Source organism: Muscardinus avellanarius (assembly GCF_963383645.1).
Source record: "Muscardinus avellanarius genome assembly, chromosome: 1".
NCBI lineage: Eukaryota > Metazoa > Chordata > Mammalia > Rodentia > Gliridae > Muscardinus > Muscardinus avellanarius.
Genome location: NC_137786.1, coordinates 223307469 through 223333043, shown reverse-complemented (window position 1 = coordinate 223333043; position 25575 = coordinate 223307469). Strand labels below are relative to the sequence as shown.

At 38.0% G+C, this 25575-nt stretch overlaps 2 protein-coding genes across 2 annotated transcripts; both read left to right on the top strand.

The window, feature by feature from the left end:
- Nucleotides 1-4305: 4305 nt before the first annotated feature.
- LOC308265397 (olfactory receptor 5G25-like) lies at nt 4306-5250 on the top strand (the record flags this gene model as incomplete). The annotated part of the gene is made up of 1 exon (XM_080699077.1): nt 4306-5250. One exon carries the CDS (start codon nt 4306-4308, stop codon nt 5248-5250), a length of 945 nt encoding a protein of 314 aa, XP_080555203.1.
- An 8592-nt stretch (nt 5251-13842) lies between these two features.
- On the top strand, nt 13843-14787 carry LOC308265408 (olfactory receptor 5G9; the record flags this gene model as incomplete). The annotated part of the gene is made up of 1 exon (XM_080699088.1): nt 13843-14787. One exon carries the CDS (start codon nt 13843-13845, stop codon nt 14785-14787), a length of 945 nt encoding a protein of 314 aa, XP_080555214.1.
- Between the last annotated feature and the right edge of the window lie 10788 nt (nt 14788-25575).

Sequence of the window (25575 nt, the reverse complement as noted above, 5' to 3'; positions counted from 1 at the left end):
GCTGAGGCTAGCTGGGAACTTGCAGTCCTTCTGTTTTAGCTTCTTAAGTACTGATATTACGAGTGTGCCTTATCACACCTGTCTTCTGGTTACTTTTTAAGAAATTATTTTGAATGTTTACCCTTCTCCCCCTGCAGTAATTCCAACACCAATCTGGGATTCATAAGGCTGCTCTGTACTCAGATATCCTGCTCATGCTAATCTCTCCAAAGCAAGCCTGTCTTTTAGAATTCTTGAATTTTCAGAGTGCCATGTCCTAGTGTTTATCACACAGCAGTTGAAGGCTCAACACTAGACTTTCCAAGGACGAAAGTAGTCTCAAAGGGAGAAAGTCTTATTTTGTACAATTGCAGTTGAGCCCAAACTCCTTCAAACCGGGTGTGATGACGCATGCGTGTCATCCCAGCATTTGGGAGGCTGAGAGAGGACGATGGTGATTCACAGACGGCCTCAGCTACTTAGTGAGCTCCTTTGCAACTCAGTGAGACCCAGTTTCAAAATAGGCTGGGGATGAGGGTGTAGCTTGGAGACAGAATGCCCCTGGGTTCCATCCTCAGGACTGAAAAAAAAAAAAAAAGAAAGAAAAAAAAAAAAGAAAAAAGCTTGTAATTATTTTCTTTAATCATTGTAGTATTTCCCTTAGGGGACCATGTCTCTTGAGCTTCTGTTTCTCTGAGAGAGTTGGTTCCAATTTTTTCAGAGGTGTTTGGAAAAACCTCTCCTACTAGATTTGCAGCATAATTAACGAACACTTTTATTTTACAAAGGTGTCATTGGAAGGCATGTTTTGGAGGATGATGTCACTGCATTATTTTCTTCAACACCCAGAAGTGGTGAAGAAAGACAAATCTACATCGTAGGGTTATATGTTTCCACAGCACGGCCCAGAAAGGCAAGGAGTATTGGGTTTCATTTTTCAGAGAGGCAAGTTAACTTATTTTCTAAATTATATTCATTTGGCCAGGTATGCAAAAGGGAGTTGAAAAACACAGGAAAACATTATCACTAGGCTCAGCAGGAAGAATGATTTAGTGCAAACAGAATATTTAGTCTGTGATTTTTCTTCTTTATATTGGCTTCGACTTAAGTGTTTGGGATAGACATGGTGAAGTGTGCCGGAGGATTTGTGGGGTTGTAGAACAGGAGTAAGAGGCCTTGGATTTTCAGGTCTTTGTTCTCCATAGCTCAGGTATTACAAATAGAAAATAAAATTTTGAATGTGCTTACTTACCATCTCCTTCTGCTTGTGCACAAAGTCACATGCATATGTGATATCATAGCTTTTACTTATTAAAATCCTTGGAGTGAATAAGGTGGGAAAATAATAGGGTTGTTTTTTCTTTTCTTTTTCTTTTGGTGGTACTGGGGTTCCTGGAAACCCTTCTATCTCCAGGCTACACTCCCAGACACCTATTTTTTATATTTTTATTTGGAAGCAAGGTCTCTTACGCCAGGGCGGCTGGCTTCGAACCTACGGGATCCTCCTGTCTCCGCCTCCCAAGCGCGGGGATTACAAGTGTGCGCCGCCATGCCTGACTAGGGTTGTTTTTTCTATAGTTAGAAATTAAAGTTACATCCAAGACTTAAAGTGAACTACAAAGTCTAAGAAAGCAATTATCAGTGGCTTATGTACTTCCTTTTCTTTGTTTACAGAATGAATTGACTGAGTTCAAAGAAGTGTATTTTCTAATTTCAACTACATGGATATTCTTCAATGACCTAACTGGTTTTTTTTTTTTTTTTTTTTTTTTTTTTTTTTTGGTGGTACTGGGGATGGAACCCAGGGAACTTCTATCTCCAGGCTACACTCCCAGACCTATTTTTATATTTTATTTGGAAACTGGATCTCTTAAACCAGGCAAGGCTGGCTTCGAACCTGCGTGATCCTCCTGTCTCAGCCTCCCAAGCGCTGGGATTACAAGCGTGCGCCACCACGCCCGGCTGACCTAATTGGATTTTGATGCTGAAAATGCTTCGCTTCATTTTCTTTGTGTAATAAATAACAAACATATGCCGGGCGTGGTGGCGCACGCTTGTAATCCCAGTGGCTGGAGGCTGAGACAGGAGGATCGCGCAGGTTTGAAGCCAGCCTCAACTACTTAGTGAGACTCTCAGCAAGTTAGTGAGACCCTGTTTTAAAATAAAATATAAAATATATAAAATACTCCCAGCCCTATTTAAAATAGGAGCCCGGAGGTAGAAAGGCTCTGGGTTCCACCCCCAGTACCACACACACACACAAAAATTAACTATCATATAAATGACCAGAAATGACTTTCCTATCTATAGAATATAGTAAAAAAAAGTTGAAAGTTTTTAATATTAAGGTATAGTTTTACTGACCAATCTTAAATTACATCCCTCCAGGTTTTTTGTTTTTCCTTGCTTTGATACTACCAGAAGTCAAAAGTTTTTCATTTCATTAATATTCAATTAACCAAAACCATTTTAAAGTTTTTTAAAATAAATGTTGAGATTTACTGGTTATTTTTCAATACTTCTCCTGCTGCAAATATCATGAGCATTTTTTTTTTGACTTGGCAGTTGAAATAATGAAAACTTCAATGCCCAAAATGTATGCCCCTTTCTGTTTTCCTTTTCTCTTTACCCTGCACTTCCTCCTCTTCTTCCTTCTTCTCTATCATCCTTTTTTCTTTGTTCTAAATTTTCATTTTGAAACAATTACATATTAAAAAGAAACACAAAAGAGTACACAGAAGTCCTGTGTGTCCTAGACTCAGCCTTACCATGGGTTACACCACAGGCTACTGTAGTGTAACAGGGAAACCAGGGAGTGACATTAGTATGGTGTGTGTGGATGGCTCATTTAGGGCTTGGATCTGCAATGCTCCCCAAAGACGCATGTTTCTGAAGCATGGATTCTAATCTGACAGGGCTCAAGGTGGAGATTGGAGGAAGTGATTGAATTTTGAGGGCTCTGGATTCATCAGTGGATTAATCCATTGATAGATTTTATGTCATTATTGATGACATTAATGTAGGGAGTAGACACTTCTAGAGTTGGGTACTATTTAAAGGAAGAAAGTCACTGGGGTCTCCTATATGGTTACTCCTCCTTCCAGTCCTCTTTGCTTCTTTCTCTTTTCATTACTGGCTGCCAAGAATGGAGCAGCCTTCTTCCTCTGCCTTTTTTCTAAGGATATTCTGCTTCTCTCAGGCCCAAAGCAATTAACCTGGCCAACCACGGAGTGAAACTTTTAAATAACTGAGCCAAAAATAAATATTTCCTCCTTTCTGTTGTTTGTCTCAAGTACTTTGTACCAGCAATAAAAGGCTGACCAAGACAAATTCTATTATCATTTAATTACATCTGTAGACTTTCTTTTTGTGGTACTGGGGGTGGAATCCAGTGTCTTTTCTACCTCTGGGCTATACTAGCAGCCCTATTTTATATTTTATTTGGAAACAGAATCTCACTAAGTTGCTGAGAGCCTCACTAAGTAGCTGAGGCTGGCTTCGAACCTGTGTGATCCTCCTGTCTCAGCCTCCCAAGTGCAGGGATTACAAGTGTGCGCCACCACGCCCGGCATCTGTAGACTTTGAAACATACTGTTATCAGAATTCACCATTTCATCACCACATATATCTCCATTGTGAAATTATATATATATATACACACACACACACACACACACATACCTTTTATAGTTCTACCATCAACTTTTCTCCCGCTATCGCTTATCTGTAACAACTATATTCTTCATCACTTTACTCTTTCCACTTTGAGGGTATTATCTAAATTGATTGACAGAGTATGAGATCTTCTGGGATTGGGCTGCTTCAATTCAGTACAATACCCATGAGAACCACCGGAGTTGTTGCCTTTATCATAGTTTGTTTCTCTTTGTTGCTGAGTAATTGTCATGGCATAGCTGTATCACTGACCATTCAGTTATTGTAGGACATGTGGTGGCTTTGTGTTTTTTACATTAAAAGTTCTTATAAACAATCTTGTAAAGGTTGTAGAATATACATAAGTTTTTATTTCTTGGGGATAAATAACTGCGAGTGTCACTGTCTTTTTTTTTTCTCCAGGTGTGTGTGTGTGTGTGTGTGTGTGTGTGTGTGTGTGTGTGTGTGTGTGTGGTGTGGTTGTACTGGAGATTGAACCCAAGGGCATTCTACCTCTGAGCTACACTCCCAACCATTTTTAATTTTTTTGTTGTTTTTGAAACACGGTGTCTGTAGGCTTCTGAGCAGCATATTCAGATCTATAACTAAAAGTCTTTATTTATGAAATTACCTAGAAAGTTTTTGTTTTTCTTTCAACAGATTAAATGAGAAATGGGTGATGGAAATCAAACATCAGTAATTGAGTTTTTTTTCGTGGGCTTAACAAATTCCTTCCAGCTCCAAGTTGTCCTGTTCCTGACGTTCCTCCTTGTTTACCTCGTCACTCTCTTGGGAAACCTGGGCATGATTGCTCTTATTTGGATGGATTCCCGACTACACACCCCCATGTACTTTTTTCTCAGCCACTTGTCTTTTGTGGACACTTGTTCCTCTTCTGTCATTGCTCCCAAGATGTTGACTGATGTCTTTGTGGATAAAAAAGTAATTTCTTTACTGGGTTGTGCTGCCCAGATATGGTTTTTTGGTCAGTTTGTAGTGACTGAATGTTTCCTTCTGGCCGCCATGGCTTATGACCGGTACATGGCCATCTGTAAGCCCTTGCTGTATACACTGATTATGTCCCAGCGGGTCTGTGTGCAGCTAGTGGCAGGACCTTATGCTTTGGGCCTGATCAGCACCATGACTCACACCACTTTCACTTTTCGCCTGCCCTACTGTGGTCCAAATGTCATCAATCACTTCTTCTGTGACCTCCTTCCTGTGATCTCCCTGGCCTGCGCAGATACTCAGGTCAATAGGTTTTTGCTTTTCATCCTGGCCGGAGCCTTGGGAGTCCTCAGTGGTGTTATCATCTTGGTGTCCTATGTGTATATTGTGGTCGCCATCCTGAGGATCCGCTCAGCTGACGGGAGGCGCAAAGCCTTCTCCACCTGCTCTTCTCACCTGACGGCTGTCTCCATCCTATACGGGACTCTCTTCTTCATCTATGTGCGACCAAGCTCTAGCTTCTCTCTGGATATCAATAAAGTGATTTCTGTATTCTACACTGCGGTGATTCCCATGTTGAACCCACTCATCTACAGCCTGAGAAACAAGGAGGTCAAAGACTCATTCAGAAGAATTTTGGAGAGGAAGAAATCTCTCTTTGTCAAGTAAATGAGGCTACAATTGTACCACAGATTGGGACATAATATCTAATGGAGCCAGTAGCACTGGACTAGGTAATGAGAACCCTTAATATGAGATTCTGTCTTTATTGTCTATGTCTTTGATAAATCTTATAATATTTTTAGTTAGCAATTTTATTATTTTAGCTTTGTTATTTAGCAACAGTGAGGTTTTGAGCATTAAACTGAGATGTGGATACTTAAGACCCATCGAATTCAGAAAACATTGTCAATTTTTATGTCTGTGAATTCAATATTTTTTTTGTAAATCCTGAATAAGTTGAAGAATCATGAACAAGGAATTTAATAGTACCTCAGTACTAAGTGCTTTGTACTGGGTATTAATTCCCCCATTTTTTCTGACAGCTTTATCTTGTTTCTTTTAAAACATAGACAGCAAGAAATATCATTAGTCTGTTAGAGTGTCACCAAGGCCATTAAGTTTGGAGTGGACATGTTTTGACAATCTTTTACTTCATTGTATATTTTGGTGATACTAACAACTTGTTATGATTTTGCTACTTAATTATATGATTTGTGTATGTAAAGTACAGCATGCATCACAAGGTGTTATTATTGTTATTGATTTTTGTGTTGTAGGCAGGATATTAATTACCATTTGAGAGACTATGACCTTGATGGCAAAGAAAGATCAATCCAATTCCCATGACCTTGTAATATGATTCTGTGTTTATTGTTTTTAGTTTTGCAGGATTAAATTATTTAAATCCTTTTTCTGTGTTTCTTTACTGGAACATTGCATGTATTTAAAAATAAGGGAAGCATATTCTTTCTACAGATATCAGGCTCATTCAGATTCACACTGTACCTTTTATTTTTAGACCTTCTTTAAGAGGCATTTTATATTTTTTTCATAGACTTTGAAAGCTTTCAATAGCCCCTAACATCCAGGAACTCTTTTTTATTTCTCTTGTTTTCTTACCATGCTTTCCTCCAGGGACATGGTTGGTGTCAAACAATGATTTGGGGTAAAATTTAGTAAGATGTTCTTCAATTAAAAAAGAAAGCAACTGAAGAATGATGCCATTTTAAATTAAGACATTTTTAAGTGTGTTTATGATGTGCCAGGATTCACTGAATATTAAGCACGTTATGTGGGAATAAAAGTCCTCATGAAAATTGTAGACTAGCAGAGGTGAAACACAGGCAATTAAGTAAAAACAATTTTTTATCTAACATATAGGTAGAGATTTCCTGGTAGAAATCTCCTCAAGAAGACCCACAAAATTCAGGAAAAAATAAATAATGTCTATTATTATTTTTATAATAAATATGTTTGTATTCTTAAACTCTAAAACCTTATTTTGGTCTGTCCTTTCTTTCTCCTATTTCTCCTTCTCTTTCTTTTCTCAGCTTCCACAGCAAAATATTTCCTTCTCCAAATTCCTCTTTTTTCTCCTCCTCCTGTTGCTACTGCTGCTGCTGTTGTTCTTGTTGTCCTCCTCCACCTCCTCCTCCTCCTCCTCCTCCTCCTCCTCCTCCTCCTCCTCCTCCTATTTTTCTTCTTCTTCTTCTTCTTCTTCTTCTTCTTCTTCTTCTTCTTCTTCTTCTTCTTCTTCTTCTTCTTCTTCTTCTTCGTCTTCTTCGTCTTCTTCGTCTTCTTCGTCTTCTTCGTCTTCGTCTTCGTCTTCTTCCTCCTCCTCCTTCTCCTCCCTCTCCCCCTCCCCTCCCCTTCCCCTTCCTCCTCCTCCTCCTCCTCCTCCTCCTCCTCCTCCTCCTCCTCCTCCTCCTCCTCCTCCTCCTCTTCTTCTTCTTCTTCTTCTTCTTCTTCTTCTTCTTCTTCTTCTTCTTCTTCTTCTTCTTCGTCTTCTTCTTCTTCGTCTTCTTCTTTCTCCTCCTCCGCTTACTCTTCTCCTCCTCCTCCTTTCTCCTCCTTTCTCTCACTTTTATCTACAATGTGATCTCTTTACAGTTGGACCTATGGTGTTACCTGGCCCTTCTGATCTCTAATTATTTTTGTCTGAAACAGTATTCCAAATTCACTCCTTATCTCATCTGAATCTATGCTCAGGTATCATATAATTAAGAAGTCTCCTGGGATTCTTTGCCTAAAATAAGCCTCTTTTCCTATCATATTATAATCATTTATCCTTACTTTTGGGGATACTTAAAAACTGCTCAAATATTATCCATTTACTTATTTATTTATTGTTTGTCTCTCTCTAGTGGATGATAAAAGTCCCGAGAGCCAAAACATATATTCACTGCTTTGTCAGTAGAGTACACAGTGAGGCACATATTAAGTGCTCAATAGATAAATGGTCAATACTAAATTCTTTCTTTTATAAGTATTAGAGTTTGATAGACATTGCTTCAAGCAGATAACTGTCTAAGATTCCCTGTACTTAACCTAAAAATGAAAAAAAAATCAAATTGAATAAGCAGGAAAATATTTAAAATATATAACTTGACTTTCAGTCTGAGATGAGATGAATAGTCAGAAAAAGGAAAATTTTAATAGTGAATTAACTTCTTTAGATTCCATCAAACATTATATAGCAGTTGTAATAATATGGTTTCCATTTAACTTTCTGGAAAAGAGATTTTCTCATACTTTGCATATTTTTTGTTCCTTGTTTATAGATATTTACATTTTTTAATATTTATGATATACCCTTATTTCATTTTGGAGAGCTGTGTGTCACCCATAGACCACAGCTATGGAGGAGTTGCAACTACACCTCCTACTGTATAACATGGGCATTGACCTAAGCTCATACTATTTTACCCTCCACTGCAGAATAAGATGGAAACATATGGCTAATGCTCATTAATCTCCAGTGAGAACCCTGTCTATTTAGTCTCTACCACAGAGATGCCTAGTCCTGTTCTGAATTTTGTCCTTTTTTTATTTTTCATTTTTTTGTGGTGCTGGGGATGGAATCCAGGGGCATTCTACCTTTGGTCTATACACCCAGACCTATTTTATATTTTATTTGGAAACAAGATCTCATTAAATTACTGAAAGCCTCACTAAGTAGCTGAGGCTGGCTTTGAACCTGCGTGATCCTCCTATCTCAGCCTCCCAAATACTGGAATTATAAGCGTGCACCACCACGCCTGGCAATCTTGCCCTGTTTTGAATGCTTCTTTTTTTGCTTATTTTCTTCCTCTTGCTGCCATGAGTTACCCAGTGTATGTCCCACGAATTTCCAATTTCTCTTGGCTTTAACTGAATAACTGGCATATTGCCCATACTTTTGCCTACAAAAGCATTCAATGGTTGTTTTTATTTTCTTTATTAAGTTCTTCAGTAAAATTTAAACTTGGAATTTATTATTTAGCATATTTTAGGATTAGAGAGTAGATTAAATAATAAATTAGCTCTTTTAATATTAACTGGGGATTTTAAAGTCATTTTTTAGTACTGAAATTGAACCCCAAGAGGCATTCTACCTCTCAGTTTCACCCCCAGGCCTTTTTTTATTTTTATTTTGAAACAGTATCTCACTAAGTTTTTGAGTGCCTTGCTAAGTTGCTAAGGGTGGCCTTGAATCTGTGATCCTCCTGTCTAAGCTTCCCAAGTCCTGGAAGTACAGAGGTGTGCTACCAGGCCTAGCAAAAGGCCAAAGTCATTCTTAAATTACTCTATTTTGGTAATCAGTAAACCCATTTCTGTTTGTTGAATACAACTAAGAACTAACGTTGACTGAACATCTCCAAAGCATCACACTAGATAGTCTGTGCTTCACAGACTTATCTCTGATATCCATGATAAATCTACAAGTAAAACACTATTATGTTTATTTTGAGGATTAATGTGCGGAGTATAGTCTCTGTTGCATAAAAAATCACCACAAACCCAGTGCTTAAAACAACATAAGTTTGCTACCTTACAGTCTCAGTGGCCAGAAGTCCTTGGTAGCTCATGGCTGGATTTTTTGCTCAGGGTCTTACAACACTGAAATTATCATTTTGAGGGGTCTGGATTCCTTTCTGAACACCTTGTAGAGGCGTACATCTTTACGCTCAGTTGGATGGTTGTGGAAGCCCAGCTCCTTGTGGTGGGGGGGTGCCTGTTCTTTACTGTCTGTCCACGAGGGGGCCTCTCCAGATACCAAGACTCCCACAAGTGTCTTGTTCTGTGTCCTTCCATTCTCAGACTAGCAGTGACACACCCATCTGGACCTTCTCACCCTGCAGGCCTCGCTGACTTCTCCTTCTGCTGTCTGCTGGAGTAACCTCTGTACCCACTCTAGTAACCTTCCTCTTTCACAGCTAACTCTACCAAACAACGTTATCATGTGAGCAATACACAGTCATGTCCACAGGTCCTAGGCATTAGTTTAGGGCATTTTTGCAGAAACGTTTTAGAAAATTCTGCCAACCTTACTGAATAGCCATGTATAAATGGATGGCGATTTTTAAAGGCAAATGTTGGAAATGGCAGTAGAATTAGAGTTGATTTCACTTATCCTCAGTGTTACAAGGTAACCCCCACCTGGGTAAATGTCTCTGTCTACATTCATTTTTGTTTGTTTGTTTCAGAGTTCTAATGGACAGAAAACATCTGGGGCATAAGAGTCCAAACTGTCTTTGTGATCCTCCATGGTGACATACTGCTGACACTTGCAGGAAATTTATGGTACTTCTTTTGGGGAAACTCAATGTTTGTTAACATCATTATACAAAACTTCGCTTTTTGAATATTTACTTGTCCAAGAAGTAGGTAAAGAAAAAGGATATATCTCAGTCAAACACAGAAAACAAATACATTGATCCCAGTGGAGTTTTTTTTTTTCTTACAGAATTTAAAGGCAGTAAGAACACTTTAATCAACTTCTCTCCCATCAGTATAATTCCCAAGGCATGACATACTTTGGGGACATATGTTCTCTCAGAATAAAAAATGATGTAACTGCTCCTGAGAACTTTAAGGCAAATGAGGCAGGCACTTAATTTTCCCCAGAGTGGAATCCTACTAGTTTCTTGGGAAACAGATTAAGAATAAAACTGGAATAACTACTGGAAAGTCCAACCTTCCCTGTGCATTGGCACAGGTAGGCTGGAGGATGGACCGTGCGCTGAAAAGCAGTACAGTTTATGCTCCCCTTTAATTTTAGTTCTTTTTGTCATCTGCAAAGAACAAAGGGGCTGTTAGAAAGTAGGTTTATGTCATCTTTAAAATCAATCCATTTCTGTCTCCCTGTATATGCTGGGAGAAGTTCAAAATGAATTAAGTAGGTGTATAGGAAAACAAAAACAACTAACATGTAAAAGGTGACACAGAGGGATCTTATCATCAGATCACAAGTGGATTGAATACTGTATTAAAATCTAGCAAGAAGTACTGTGAACTTCCGAAAGGTGCACGGAGAGGTTAGGACCAAGTCGCATCTATCTTCAAGCACAGAGAACTTCAGTCTTCCTTAAACTGCTACTGAGGGAATGCGCAGAGCAGTGGTTGGGACTCCCATTCCAGATGTGGTGCCATGAGCATCCTGCATCCGGTCAGCATCATCACACTCAAGTCCTCAGGTGTGCCAGATAATGAGGGACCTGAAAATGAGAGCAGACTTTGCAGACGTTTGACAGCTCTTGTATTTGGGCAAACATCGACCCCCCCCTATAGAATGGGGAGGAGAGAGATCAGAGGTTTCATTCTGGGGGAATGGTATTGACGAAAGACTAGAGGCTCTGACCCCAGACAGTGCAGTGTCAACCGCATAGCTCTCTAGAAATCCTAGCTTTGGGACTCAGATACACCAGTTTTCACTTGCCTACTCTGTAAAATTAGGATAACCTGATGTATCTTACTTGGGCTTGTATGGATATCAGATATGCTGACTATTTTTTAAAGAAACTCAGGCAAATTCTGGTAAGTCCTAAATACTGAACAGTTCTTATTTTTATACTCTTAGCGATGTGTTGTAATTATACATCAGAGTGAGGTTAAAGTATACAACTTTTTTGTGTATATTCAAGGAATATGTGCTATATGGACTATATAAAGATGAGTCAAACTGATGCAAGACTCATTTATATTTGTTTAAATTGTAATCACAGTGCTGACATGACCCCTGAGCTGTCCTTGTTTATAAGCAAATCATCAGTAAAATCTCCTCTTTGGCAGAGAGAGAGAGAGAGAGAGAGAGAGAGAGAGAGAGAGAGAGAGACACTTTCACATATGAATATAGCATTATTCAGACTATCTCCTTCATCAAATAACACACATTTTTTATTCTTTGTCTCACATTACCTGGGCATCACGTTGATAGAAAATAATTTTAAAATTTTCCAACATTTCTCTGGTCTTTCATTAGACAGTTTGGGGATTCAGTTTTCTTAAAGGATGAGGCTTCTTAGACTTCTTTATACTTCTAGAAATCTCTTTACACTTCTAGAAATCTGAATCTCTAGATGCGTAGTTTTACAATTGTTCCTGACTTTCTACCTCTTAACAGTTTTTTTTTTTCTTTTTTTTTTTTTTTTTTTTTTTTTTTTTTACCCAGTACTGAGGATGGAACCCAGAGGCATTCTACTTCTGAGCTACACCCCCGGCCCCAGCCCTATTTTTAATTCTTTATTTTGAAACAGGGTCTCACTGAGTTACGGAGGGCCTCACTAAATAGCTGAGGCTGTCGCGAACCGGGATCCTGCGGTCTCAGCCTTCGGAATGCTGGGATTAAAAGCGTGCGCCCCCACGCCCGGCCTATTTGTTCAAATTTAAATAATTAAAGAATAATTAGAGGTTTTAAAAATGTTCCTAATTTCATATGTCTCAGAAAAATAATTATGTTTTGTGCACCTAAAACTGCCTTATTTTATGTTTCCATGTAGTGTCTTTAAATGTGATGATACTGAGGTTTCTTTGCCTTTTACTCTTTTGGAGAATATCTTCACGTTGTCCAGTTTTTCATTATTTCTTTGGCAGTACAGGGGATGGAACCCAGGGGCATTCTACCTCCGAGCTATGCTCCCAGCCTTCTTTTTCATTCTTTATTTTGAAACAGGGTCTCACTGAGTTGCAGAGGGCCTCACTCGATAGCTGAGGCTGCCCACAAACCTCCAGCCTCCTGTCTCAGCCTTCCAAATGCTGGGATGACAAGTGTGCACCCATAGTGGCCACCTGGGTGTCGTTGATTCCTCTCTCTGTCTCCTCAGGGCAGAGGTTAAGTGGCGAACTTTCACCAGTCATTCGATATGTTCATTAAAAAGTAAATAATAATTAATAGCAGATTGCCACGCAGAGGGCCCCGCCCCTGATGTGTAAGTTTTCTCCGCTTTTCCTCACCACCTCATCAAGGTTTTGAGTTTCTCACGCTTCTTAACACTTTGTGGATTTCCGAGGCACAAATTGAATATTACTGTAATTTTGGGCGGTTTCCGCTTTTGTGGAAATTCTACTTTATAACTGAGACTTTTGATTCATTAAGATGTATTTTTCCACTTAGCTTCTTATTTCTTTGGTTCCAGTAAAAGTTCCATATTTATATTTTGATTCACACAAATCTTAAAGATTTCCTGTTAGGCTTATTTGTGCTTATTTTATCAATTAAAATGATATTTGATTTTCCTATTATAACATGTAGTTATTTTTTATTTTTCATATTGATCTATTATGTTGTTGAACTATTTTCTTTCTCTAAAAATATGTCTTACTTACCGGGAGCGGTGGCGCACGCTTGTCATCCCCGCGCTTGGGAGGCGGAGACAGGAGGATGGCAGGTTCCAGGCCGGCGTTAGTGACTTTGAAACCCTGTTTCAAAATAGAGAACAATTTCCGGGCGTGGTGGCGCACGCTTGTAATCCCCGCTCTTGGGAGGCGGAGACAGGAGGAGCGAGCAGGTTTGAAGCCAGCCGCGCTGGCATAAGAGACCCTGTTTCCAAAATATAAAATAGGTCTGGGAGTGTAGCCGGGAGGTAAAAGGGCTTCCAGGAACCCCAGTACCATCAACAATAAATAAATAAATAAATAAATAAATAAATAAATAAATAAATAAATGTCTTACTTGATTCCTTTAGGGTTCCTGGGTGGATAACTATGCTGTATACAAATAATGAGAATTTTTTTAAAGTTTCTCTATAAGTCTCATAATTAATTTTTTAGGTTTTAGAATTTTACGAGCTCTTAGTGAATGCTAAACACATAAGTTATGGGCATTGTTGTATGGTTTCTGTTATATGATGTCTATTTCTAAAGTTTTACCACTGCACACACATATTTACTGGAAAAATATTTTCATTAAATTAGTTTTTATTTTAGCTTGAAAATGTTTTCTAAAAACAGTATTATATCAAATTCCTTAAACATTTTGCTAAATAATAGCAGTGCTTTTTCTTTTAGTGTATATAGTTAAATCTCAATTTTCTTTTTAAAACACTTATGAGTGTTTTATTTCATCTGTTAACATTTTATTTAGGCTTTAATAAAATAATCTTCCTAAGTAATTTCTACTTGTAATCTCTTTTCCCAGGCATCATATTATAATTTTATTTTATCATTTTCAATATAATTTTACACATGCATTGTAACTGTACATCGTAGACATTATCATTTTAGAAGATTATACGCATTATCAATGCTTGTTTTCCTCACAGTAGAGACCACTGTCAACTGATGGCTGATGACAACTCTACAAGAATCACGGAATTTATTTTCCTGGGCTTACAGTACCATCCTCAGCTGCAGGTCTTCTTGTTCTTGCTCTTTCTGCTCTTTTACCTGGTCACTATGACAGGAAACTTGGGCATGATCATTCTCATCCGTGTCGATTCCCGCCTTCACACGCCCATGTACTTTTTTCTCAGCCACCTGTCTTTTGTGGACATCTGCTTCTCCTCAGTGGTGGGTCCCAAGATGCTCACTGACTTCTTTGCTGAAAGGAAAGCCATCTCCTTCCTGGGATGTGCCTTGCAGCAGTGGTTCTTTGGCTTCTTCGTGGCCATCGAGTGTCTTCTTTTGGCATCCATGGCATACGACCGCTATGTGGCCATCTGTAACCCCCTACTGTATTCAGTCGCCATGTCACAGAGACTCTGCATGCAGCTGGTGGCCGGACCCTATGCTGCTGGTTTCATGAACACCATGACCCACACGACAGCTGCTTTCCGACTTCCTTTCTGTCGCTCCAACATCATCAATCATTTCTTCTGCGATATGTCTCCCATTCTCTCTCTTGTATGTGCTGACATTCGGATCAATAAATTACTAGTTTTCATTGTGGCTGGAGCTGTACTGGTCGTCAGTAGCCTGACCATTATAATCTCCTATTTTTACATCCTTGTTGCCATCCTGAGGATCCGCTCCGCTGATGGGAGACGCAAAGCCTTCTCCACCTGCTCTTCTCACCTGACAGCGGTTTCCATTTTGTACGGGACTCTCTTCTTCATCTACGTGAGGCCAAGTGCCATCTCTTCTCTGGACCTCAATAAGGTGGTGTCTGTGTTCTATACAGCAGTGATCCCCATGTTAAACCCCCTTATCTACAGCTTGAGAAATAAAGAAGTGAAAGCTGCCATGGGTAGGATGATCACCAAGGGGAAGTCGTTCATCAAAAATTGAATTCTGCTGGGCGTGGTGGCACACGCTTGTAATCCCAGCCTTTGGGAGGCTGAGGCAGGAGGATCGCTGTTCGAGGCCAGCCTCAGCTACTTAGTGAGGCCCTTTGTAACTCGGTAAAACCCTGTTTCAAAATAAAGAATAAAAAAATAAGGCTGGGGATGTAGCTCAGAGGTAGAATGCCCCTGGGCTCCATCCCCAGTACTAAAAAAATAAATAAATTAAAAAAAAAAAGAATTCCCACCAGAAATGAGATAGGGAAAAGGAAAAGCTTTCAAACATGGCAGACTACTTACTGGACACCATTCCAAGATGTTAAACCATTTTAAGACTGGAAGGGCATTTATAGAATTGGGGGGGTATTATATTTCTATCCTTCCATATAATTTTTATTTTACCACCTACTTTTAAAGCTCCATTTTACCATGTTCATATATATGATGAAAATCCCCAGTATTTCACAGGGTCAGAATATTTCTCCTTCCCTCAGATTATCTTCGTTGCTGGAAATATGATAAAATAGAATGCGTGTAAAGACTGCGTAGCTACTAACACTGTTTTACTGTTAGATGGAATAATGTCCACACCGGCTATGATGCTTTGCCGCAACATGTATACTTCCCATTCCTATGGGAAAAGAATGAAAATATCAAATAAAACAGGGTTGAAAATATCAAACAAAACAGGTTACTTAGCTCAACACATGATTTTTTTAGCTAAAGAAATTTCTCATATTCTTTTAAATTTATGTCTGTTTTACTTATACTTATCTTCTAAAATTAAAAAGACATGCTCATTGTAGAAATAAAAGAAAATATAGAGGAACAACAGTGGAACAACTCTAAAAATAAAAACCCTGTAATTTTAGTCTTCTACCCAGAGGCGAATCCGGGTAATTCTTTTCAGATGTTTATCTGTGTTCTTCCAACTATTACTTTATTGTATGAATATTTAGTTTTTTTCTAGTTCTTTTAAATAAAAAATAAACAAGCATAGCTTACTATAGAAATTAAGAATAAAGTGAAAAACTGAGTGAAATAAAATGAGAAAATTCTAATAATTTTAGAGGCAATGGGTGTTAAGTCAGAGAAAAATTATAACAGGAAGCTTATAGCCTATCTTCATATTAGTATTTTTTTGTGGTTTTGTTGTTTTAAAATGCAATAGGGGAGATGGCATTTAATTACATTTTTAACATGTTTCTACCCTCTTTGAAAATGTTTTGAAGAATTCAAGGTGTATTACAAATATTTTCAGGGAAGATAAATTAATGTTTGAAAAGTATTTGCTTGGTAAAACTGAGGTTGTAGGTTTATTATTGCTTGATAGTTGGGCATGATATAAAAATGTACAACTTTTTTCTACATTATGTTAAAATCTACATGGGAGGGAGGAAAAAAGGCAAGGAGATAAATGTCTAAATAGTAATAAACAAAACCTAGGGTGTATATTTAGCTAAAGTTCTTGCTCATACGGATTGCATAATGAGGTTGTTTTCTTAGGCTACACGAATGGAATAACTGTTAGGATTCTTATTTTCCTCTGGGAATAGTCGAACCTTCTTTGAATACTGCATTTATTCTAAAAGTAGCACTGTCCAGGGACTTATACTAGAATGGGTTGAACTCAGAGGGATTGACCAGGCTGCGCAGGAAACTGGGGTCCGAGACATGTGAAGACAATACATAGATGAGGGACGACCATGTCTTCATATTGCAATTGTTCAAGAGAGAAGGACCAGCCGGGCGTGGTGGTGCACGCTTGTAATCCCCGCGCTTGGGAGGCGGAGACAGGAGGATCGCGCAGGTTCGAAGCCAGCCACGCGCGCTGGCTTAGGAGACCCTGTTTCCAAATAAAAATGTCAAAATAGGTCTGGGAGTGTAGCCCGGAGGTAGAAGGGCTTCCAGGAACCCCAGTACCACCAAAAAAAAAATAATAAATAAATAAAATAATAATTAAAAAATTAAAAAAAAAAAGAGAGAAGGACCGAGTCATGAGCTAGAAAAACACAGAGAAAGAAATAGTGCCCAGAGGATTCATGTTGCGGTTCAGGAAGTTATTCCATTTAATTGATATTAGTTATTTTTGAAACAATTAAGTGGAGGATAGGGTGAGAAATCTATGAGCATGTGTATACTTCTCATAGTGAAATGTGGTGACTTTTTACTTATTTATTTATTTTGCTAAAAGGAAGATTATCAAGATGTGGGCTATGCCCGAGAGCAGAGGTTCTTTGGATTTTTGTGGCTGATGGGGTCCTCTTGTCATTCATGATATATACCAATATATCCACTGGCATCCAGTGCTTTATGTCATCACCTTGCCACTCAGATAGTTTATTACTGTGGTGGGAGAGCTCTATGCTTAGAGTTTGCGATCATCATCTTTCATGATAGCTGTAGATTTCCAGTTCTTCTTTATTGTTGTTTCTACTAAATATACCAACAGTTCACCATTGAATATTGCAACACCCCATTCAACATTGGTGCTTAACACTATTTTACTAAGGTACTTTAAATTGCATAAAATACTAAAGTAACAAAGAGATTTTTTATGCCCTCACCACGAGGTTGTTATTGTTTAGTTGTAGAGTTAATCTGGAGTTGCCTGTAAACTTCAGCGGCCTTACCATCTAGCTATTTTGTTTTCTGATGTGCTTTTATTGGTGCACTGTAATTGTGCATTGTAGTTGTACACTATAATGGGGTTGAGAGGCACAGGAACATACGTGCACACAGCACTTGGTGTGTTCCCTCTGCAGCCCATCCAGCTCCTTCTTCCTCCCCATATTATTAAAATTGTTATTTACAATTTCATCTATGAACATAGCATCATGTGAACTGTTTCCTTCATCAGGACTCCCTTTCCTCCTTCCTCCCTCCCTCCCTCAATCCCTTCCAACTGTTCTACTGGTATCTCTCATTTACCTGCAGTCCTTTTTATTTTTAAATTTCTCTGTAGCTTCTACATATGAGAATAAAACCATGATCCTTCATTTTCTGTGACTGGCTAATCTCACTTAGCCTAAAATTCTCGAGTTCCTTTCATTTTTCTGTAGATGTAATAATTTTGTTCTTCTTTATGGCTGAGATATACTTTATATTTTTATTTAATTTAATCTATTTTTTATGGCTGAGATATACTTTATATTTTTATTTAATTTAATCTATTTTTTGTGGCACTGGATGTTAAACCCAGAGGAATTCTACTTCTGAGCTACATCTTAGCCCTATTTTATTTTTTATTTTGAAACAGGATCTCACTAAGTTATTGCATCCAACCTGCAAGCCTCCTGTCTCAGCTTCCCAAGTACTGGGATTACAGGTGTATACCACTGTGCCAGGCCTTTATGTACTTCTTAATTACCATTGTGAGAATTGCTGCTGCTGCTGCTGGAAGGCATGACTTCCTTCTCTTGCTTTTATGATATGTAATATCTATTCTAAAGCAAATAGTTACTTCATCTTTCAATTATGTGCAGTGAATTTTCTTGGTTCTCTCTAACAAAGAGCCAGTGTTCTGTTTTTTGATGTCTCTGATAGTGAGTCCTATAACTTGTAGAGTTATCTACAAAGGAAAGGACTCAAATTCGTAGTCAGTGTAGGAAATAGGAGAAAAAGATATTTCAGGCAAAGTCAATGATACTGAAATATTTCTATGATTCTAGGTCAAAACTTCTGAATTAACAACAGAGGAGTAGATGGCGAATCAGGACTTTCATTTCTACCGTTTTGGCTGCAGTCTCTGCTCCCTTTTTTTCTGGATAAGATAAAATAAAAGTTCTTCTGGGTGTTGTGGCTCATGCCTCTAATCCCAGTACTTGGAAGGTGCTGAGACAGGAGGATCTCGGGTTTGAGGTGAGAGCCTCAGAAACTTAGCAAGATCTTATTTTAAAATAAAAAAATGGAGTGAGGGTATAGCTCAGAAGTACAATGCCCACAGAACCAATTCCTAGTGCGAAAAAAGAAAGTACAAGACCTCATGCTTGAGAAGTCAGATTCTGGTTCCAGGAGGTTGTACTTCTTCATGTCTGAGCCACACAAATTTCCTCCTGGGTCCATCACTGGATCTCTGCACCCAAGGAAAGTACCGGAGCATTCCCTGCTCTGTGAACTTCCCCCATCTCTGCATAAATGTTTGGCAGTAGAATTTCTCATTTCTAAATTTAATGCTATAGGATATACTCATAAATTGGGTAGATTTTTCTATGATTTTGAACTAGGAAAAACAGCAACTTTAAAATCACACATGCACATACACAAAACACAAGAAAAAACAAAACAAAAATTCTTTTACCTAAGTTGTCTAATCAGCATCCAACCATGTTATATTTCCATGCAAGTTATTGGGATCTACAGAGATGTTTCAGCCTGGGTTTCAAAGGGGCCTCTATGAGCCCCACATTTGTGCTGGGATGAGTGAAGTGATTCTGTACACCTCAGACCAGGCAAGAGGAGGTTAGGTACCTCCAGGTCAGGCCAGGGTGTTACTGAGTCTCAGTGTGACTCATCCCTGTCACAGTCTTACAGCCTGCGCCTGGAGCCCTGGACCTTGGCATCCATGGTGATCTGTAGTCATGAGACAGATAACACAGGCCGCAGATTCTTAGACTGTGCTCATGTTCTTATATTTTTCTATGTGCATGCATACAATATATTTTTCTAGCAAGATTTTATATCAGATATTTTAACCTGTTTTAAGTCAAATCACGAATTGAAGCATTTTAAAATAAATTGTCTATTAAATAGTCTTCTCAGGGTGACTTAGTTGCCCCCAATTTTTTTATTATGTTAATAAATTTGTACGCGATGAATCCTCATCCTATGTTTTAAGCAGTGAACAAAAAGGCCAAGTTCCTTCCTTCGTGTAGGGGGAGGGGTGTGTAAATAAAGGCAGGTCAGCCAGAAACCAGGACTCAGACAAAAGAGAAGAGCCTAATGATGTGGACTCACAAACACATCAAAGTCAACCACTAAGCCAAACACGAGAAGGGGGGGGGGAGGGAATGGGGCGGGAATTGGTGAGTGATGGGCGCATGTATGTCTCCACCTCTTATACCTCATTAAGATGTCTGACCACAATAAGATCCTGTTTCAAAATAAAGCATAAAAAACAGGGCTGAGGGTGTAGCTCTGAGGTAGAATGTCCCTGGCTTCCATCCCTAGTACAGAAAAAAAAAATGTGGAGTACATCTTGAATGGTAGCAGGATTAAGCAGCTAACACAGAGTTGCGGGGGATTCTAACTCAGGTCCCTGTAGGGTTTTATACAAATACCATCATGTTAGTAAAATCAACTAGGAAAATAATGACCGAGAAGGGAAGAGGCCACATAAATTATGCTTCACTCTGTGGCATAAACTATTACAGAAGAATTCCATCTTACTTTCTTCTCTTGTCCCATTTTTAGCTGAATATATAACAACCAAAATAAAAGACTACTGTGTTCAACCTCTCCTCTAGATGGCTGTTGCCAAGAAATTACATAATGATGGAGAGACTTTTAGATGAAAGATGTGAGAGACACTTCTGGAAATTCTTAAATTTCCTTTCTCCCTCCCTTCCTCCCTCCCTTCCTTCCTTCCTTCCTTCCTTCCTTCCTTCCTTTCTTCCTTTCTTCCTTTCTTCTCATACAGGGAATTGAACCCAGAGGCATCCTACCTCCAAGCTATATACCTGAGACCTTTTTATATTTTAATTATTTTGAAACAAACAATTGTTGCTGAGGCTGGTCCTGAATCTGAGATTCTCCTTGTCTCAACCTTCCCAAGTACTAGGGTTACACCACACTCAGCTGTCTCCTTAGATATTCAAATGAGAGTTTTTTTTTCCCTTGCCACCTGTCTCCTTTCTGTGACCCCAAATGCAGACTTATGGCTAGAACTTGACCAGTCATCTTGTACCATGAAGAAACAGTCCTCGCACTGTGTATCAGCCATATCAGCCCAATGTTGTCTAGTCTCAAATTTGTCTTAAGAAAATCACTTGCTTAGTTTCTCTTATTTTAGGTTTTCTTTTGCATACAGGCAAACCCAATTAAAATTTCTGTGTTGGAGGTAGGGTCGGGAGAAGTGCATCTATATATCACCTTGGAAAGACTATTGGCCTGGTCTTTCAGCCTCATTATATTGAAATAGAATAAAAGTAAGATACTGAAGTTAGAAGTTTCTTCTCTGATACTCTTTTATACCTTTTTCTTTGGCACTGGGGATTAAACCCAGGAGTATTCTACCTCTGAGTCACACCCCAAACCTTATTTTATCTTTTATTTTGAAACAGGGTCTCATGAAATTTTCTGGGGGTCTAACTAAGTTGCTGAACCTGGCCATGAAACTGTGTTCCTCCTGTCTCAGCCGTTCAAGTACTGGAATTATAGGTGTGTGACACCATGTCTGGCATGTTTAGTACCCTTAAAGAGAAACAAATCCTGCTTTTGACTGGCCACTAGCACAGATCTGATAGTGTGCTCAGCATGTTGGTGTTCTCTGACTGCCTTCCTCTCCTGCATCAAATATTATTTTTGTGCTTTGAGAGAGACCCTATTTCACTTTCCTATTCATTACCGATGTGAGAGATAATCTATTAAAATCCACTTTCAATAATTTTAGATGAAAGAGAGAGAGGAAATTTAGATATTTAAATAACACAGTTATTTTCAGGTTATCCTTCTGAGGTTACATATTAGAAAATTCAAAGTAAGAACCATACTTAAAATTACAGATAATTTAAGCAAAATTGTTAATAAAATTGTTAATTGAAGGACATTATTTTATAAACAAAATTAAATAAGGTATTAAGGTAGGCATGATGTTTCTGTTATTATTGTTATCTATATGATTTAATCTAAAATTTGTATGATCATTGTTATGGTCATCATCTGCTACTGATTAAAATTCACAACGTTTTACTAGATAAAAATAGGGGAATTATTTATTACCATTGCTGGTTGTCTTGAGGAGATTCTGCTTTGTTTTCATGAGCGTCTAGCATAGTGTCTGGCAGAGTAGGTGTTTAGTAGTAGTTTACAAAACTCAATTGAGCACATCAGGCTTTAGTTTTTTTCAGGTGCCAGTTTTAAAGAGTTAGTCCTTAGGTCCTATTTGTTTTTCTTTAATTTCTCTGTTAATAGACATTACCTCAAAATGATCTTATATCCTGAATTTTTACAAACCTAACTTTGACTATTAGTCCTATTCCAGAATATTAAAGGTTAAGCTTTGTTTTATGACTTATACACAAAAATTTACATTGTTAATAAAATATATTTTCATTTCTTCTCTGACTCTAGTTATCTGTTAAAATGGTCTAGGGAAAATAGGATCCGTTCAAATAAAAGGTAGGCAGTATTCCTGGAGAGAGAACGGTTTCTTTGTGAGTTGTGACTACGTATGACCACTAGATGGCAGCAACAGCTCATCCCGAACAATATTGTTTGCTAATGTTTCCTTTAGCAATTGAAGGATTGTTAAACCAGTAGCCTTGCTAAACGCTTTTAAAGTCTAAGAATGAATTTTAGATAAGTATGTGTTTGCGGCTATGCGCATTTATTCCACAGAGAAGTATCAGAGTTTTTTTTATTTTATCAGATTTGCTAAAATTCATGGCACACAAACACTGAAAATCATTGATCTACTTTTAACATTCATATTGCTTGTATTGTGAAACTAAGTCATAAAGAGAAAATAATTTCCCAGTGGCACATAACAGAACTGTATCACATATTCTAGAAACTCCTAGTTCAGAGCTATTAACTTTGCAAATATTATAATTCTTACATCATCAACACAAAAAACATTAAAAGGCCTTTTAATATTAGCTGCAAACATTTTTCTAGTATGTCCTTTGTTATTTTCAAAATAAACAGAATTTTTCATTAGTATTTTCATCTTTGCATGTTGACCATACATAGATTAGAATATTTGGCAAATATTTTCATTTATCTATGATTTTATATTTATATTTTACCTTAATATAAATTATTAAACAACTAAAGGCTAACCTCCTTACTCTTGGTACTTAGTGTTTCTCTAATACTAATAGTGGTAAATTAAAAATGCTAATATCAATTGAGCTCCTGGGACACTCCTTAAAAACAGATAATGTTATAAAACTCTTAAGTGACAGATAATATAACCTTTGTAAAGATAACTTTATTTCAAGATGACTGCAAAATGGGAATTATGGTCATAAAAGAACTCCAGAGGCTCATAAAAGTGCAGTGATTTGCATGGCGCTATATGGGAGGAAATGGTGAACAGATGTAAAATGAGTCTTGCTTTTAAAACTCTTTCCGTTTCTCAAACCTCTTCCTTTGCCACATATACTGTTATTTAGACACATATAGCATTATAACATCAATTGTATATCTTCAGTTTCTTGGTGCCAGCATCACCTTCTCTAAAACTTACTTATATAGAATGCATTATTTAGTGTCTTGGGTCTTTTGTGCTACACTTATTATTTCTGAAAAATTTCTTGATATATTTCCTCGTGAAATGTTTTACATATATTTAGAATTAGTTTTCCATTAAAATGTAATTTCTTAATGAAAGAATTTTATATGAGGTTATCAAATACAGTAATTTAATATCTTCTATCTAAGTTTTGAACTCCATCTATGGTCAAACTCTTACAAGAGATAGTAAGACTCCACAGAATTACTGTAGTAGAAGATAGCACTGATAAGTTCACCATGTGAGCTCACCACATTCAAAATTTAGAAGGAGATACTGCATTGGACTATGGATATCAGGGGGGAAAGGCTTTGTATATGAAGGGTCGGGTATGAGCTACCCTGTAGACTAGGTTCCATTTTGACTGGTCCCACTTAGATGTAATAACATGATCAGAGGTTGAGAGGAGGGAATAATGAGTAGCCCCATGAGACAGAACTGCAGCAGGTACAAAGGGATGAGAGATAGTGGTGGAGAAGGAGCTTGTGGTGGGACTTGTGAGGTCTTGAAGATGAAGGCATTGAGATGAACTATGAACATATCATCCTGTGCTCAAAAGGCTCTTCCTGGCCCCATTTGGCTTGCCATGTTAAACCTGAGCTGGAGTGAGAGGGTGAGAACTTGAAGGTGTAGAAAAGCACTGGGAGGCTCGGCCAGGGTTTATGACTGTAACTTTGACTGGAATCACCTGTGTTTTACTAGATTTTTGGTGTATTATCTTAGAATAGGGCCCGAAGCTCCAAAGGAGAGTCTGTTACACTGTCAGGTCAAGAACAATTGGTTTAGGTCAGTGCTCCCTCTGTGAGGCTAAGGAGCTGTCAGTGTACTATTGGTGACTCAAAGTCTTATGCAATTTTTTCTTATGGGATTTTTTTCTTATGAGAGTTTTTGCATTTAAAAATTATTTTAGGTGAAGTCTCAAGGTAGCTTTGATTGCATCTCTCTGATTGCTAATGATGTTGAGATTTTTTTCATATATTTATTGGCCATTTGAATTTCTTCTTTTGTGAAGTGTCTATTCAGTTCACTTGCCCATTTTTTATTGTGTTACTTGTTTTGTTTGTGCTGAGATTCTTCAGTTTTCTGTATATTCTAGATATTAGTCCTCTATCAGAGGAGTATAGTAAAAATCTTCTCCCATTCTCTTGGCTCTCTGTTGAGGTTCTTAATAGTCTCCTTTGCTTCACAGAAGCTCTTCATGCAATCCCACATCTCAATCTGCCTTTTAATTTCTTGTGCCTTTGGGGTCTTGCTGAGAGTTTTTACCAGAATCTATGTGTTAAAGTGTTGTACCTATGCCACTTTCAAGAAGCTGCAAGGTCTCTGGTCTGATTTCCATGTCTTCGATTCATCTTGAATTGACCCTTATGCAGGGTGAGAAAGTGCAGTTTATTTCCATTTTATGCATACGGTTAACCAGTTTTGCCAATTATTTATTGAAGAATCTATCTTTTTTCCAGCATATGTTTTTGGCCTCTTTGTTGAAAATCAATTGGCTGTTAGTATATAAATTTGTTTCTGAGTCTTCTGTTCTGTTTCATTGGTCTATGTGTCTGTTTTTAAGCCAGTTCCATACTGTTTTTATTACTATGGCTTTATGGTATAGTTTAAAGTTAGTTATTGTGATGCCTCCTACATGGTTCTTGTTGCTGAGAACTACTTTGGCTATTCTGTTTTTTTTTTTTTTTTTGTTGTTGTTCCAAATGAATTTAAAGACTGACTTTTCTACATTTGTGAGGAATAACCTATGTAATTTAATGGGTATTGCATTGAATCTGTAGGTCACTTTTTTTGGAAAGATGGCCACTTTGATAATATTTATTCTGCCTATCCAAGAACATGGACACTCTTTCCATCTTCTAAGGTCTTCTTCAATTTCTTTTTTCAGTGTTTTATAATTTTCTTTGTAGAGGTTGTTTACCTCCTTGGTTAAGTTCATTCCAATGTATTTTAATTTTTTTGTGTGTGAAATATCCTGAGTGGAAATGTTTCTTGGATTTCTTTTTCAGTGGGTTTATGGTTGTAATACAGGGAAGCTGATTTTTTTTGTGGTACTGGCGTTCCTGGAATCCCTTCTACCTCTGGGCTACACTCCCAGACCTATTTTATATTTTTATTTGGAAACAGGGTCTCTTAAGCCAGCATGGCTGGCTTTGAACCTGCGCGATCCTCCTGTCTCCACCTCCCAAGTGCGGGGATTACAAGTGTATGACACCACGCCCGGCAGGGAAGCTGATTTTTTAAGATTGATTTTGTATCCAGACACTTTGCTGATCAGTGTATATGCCTTTTGGTTGAATTTGTTGGGTCTTCTAAGTAGTATCATGTCATCTGCAAATA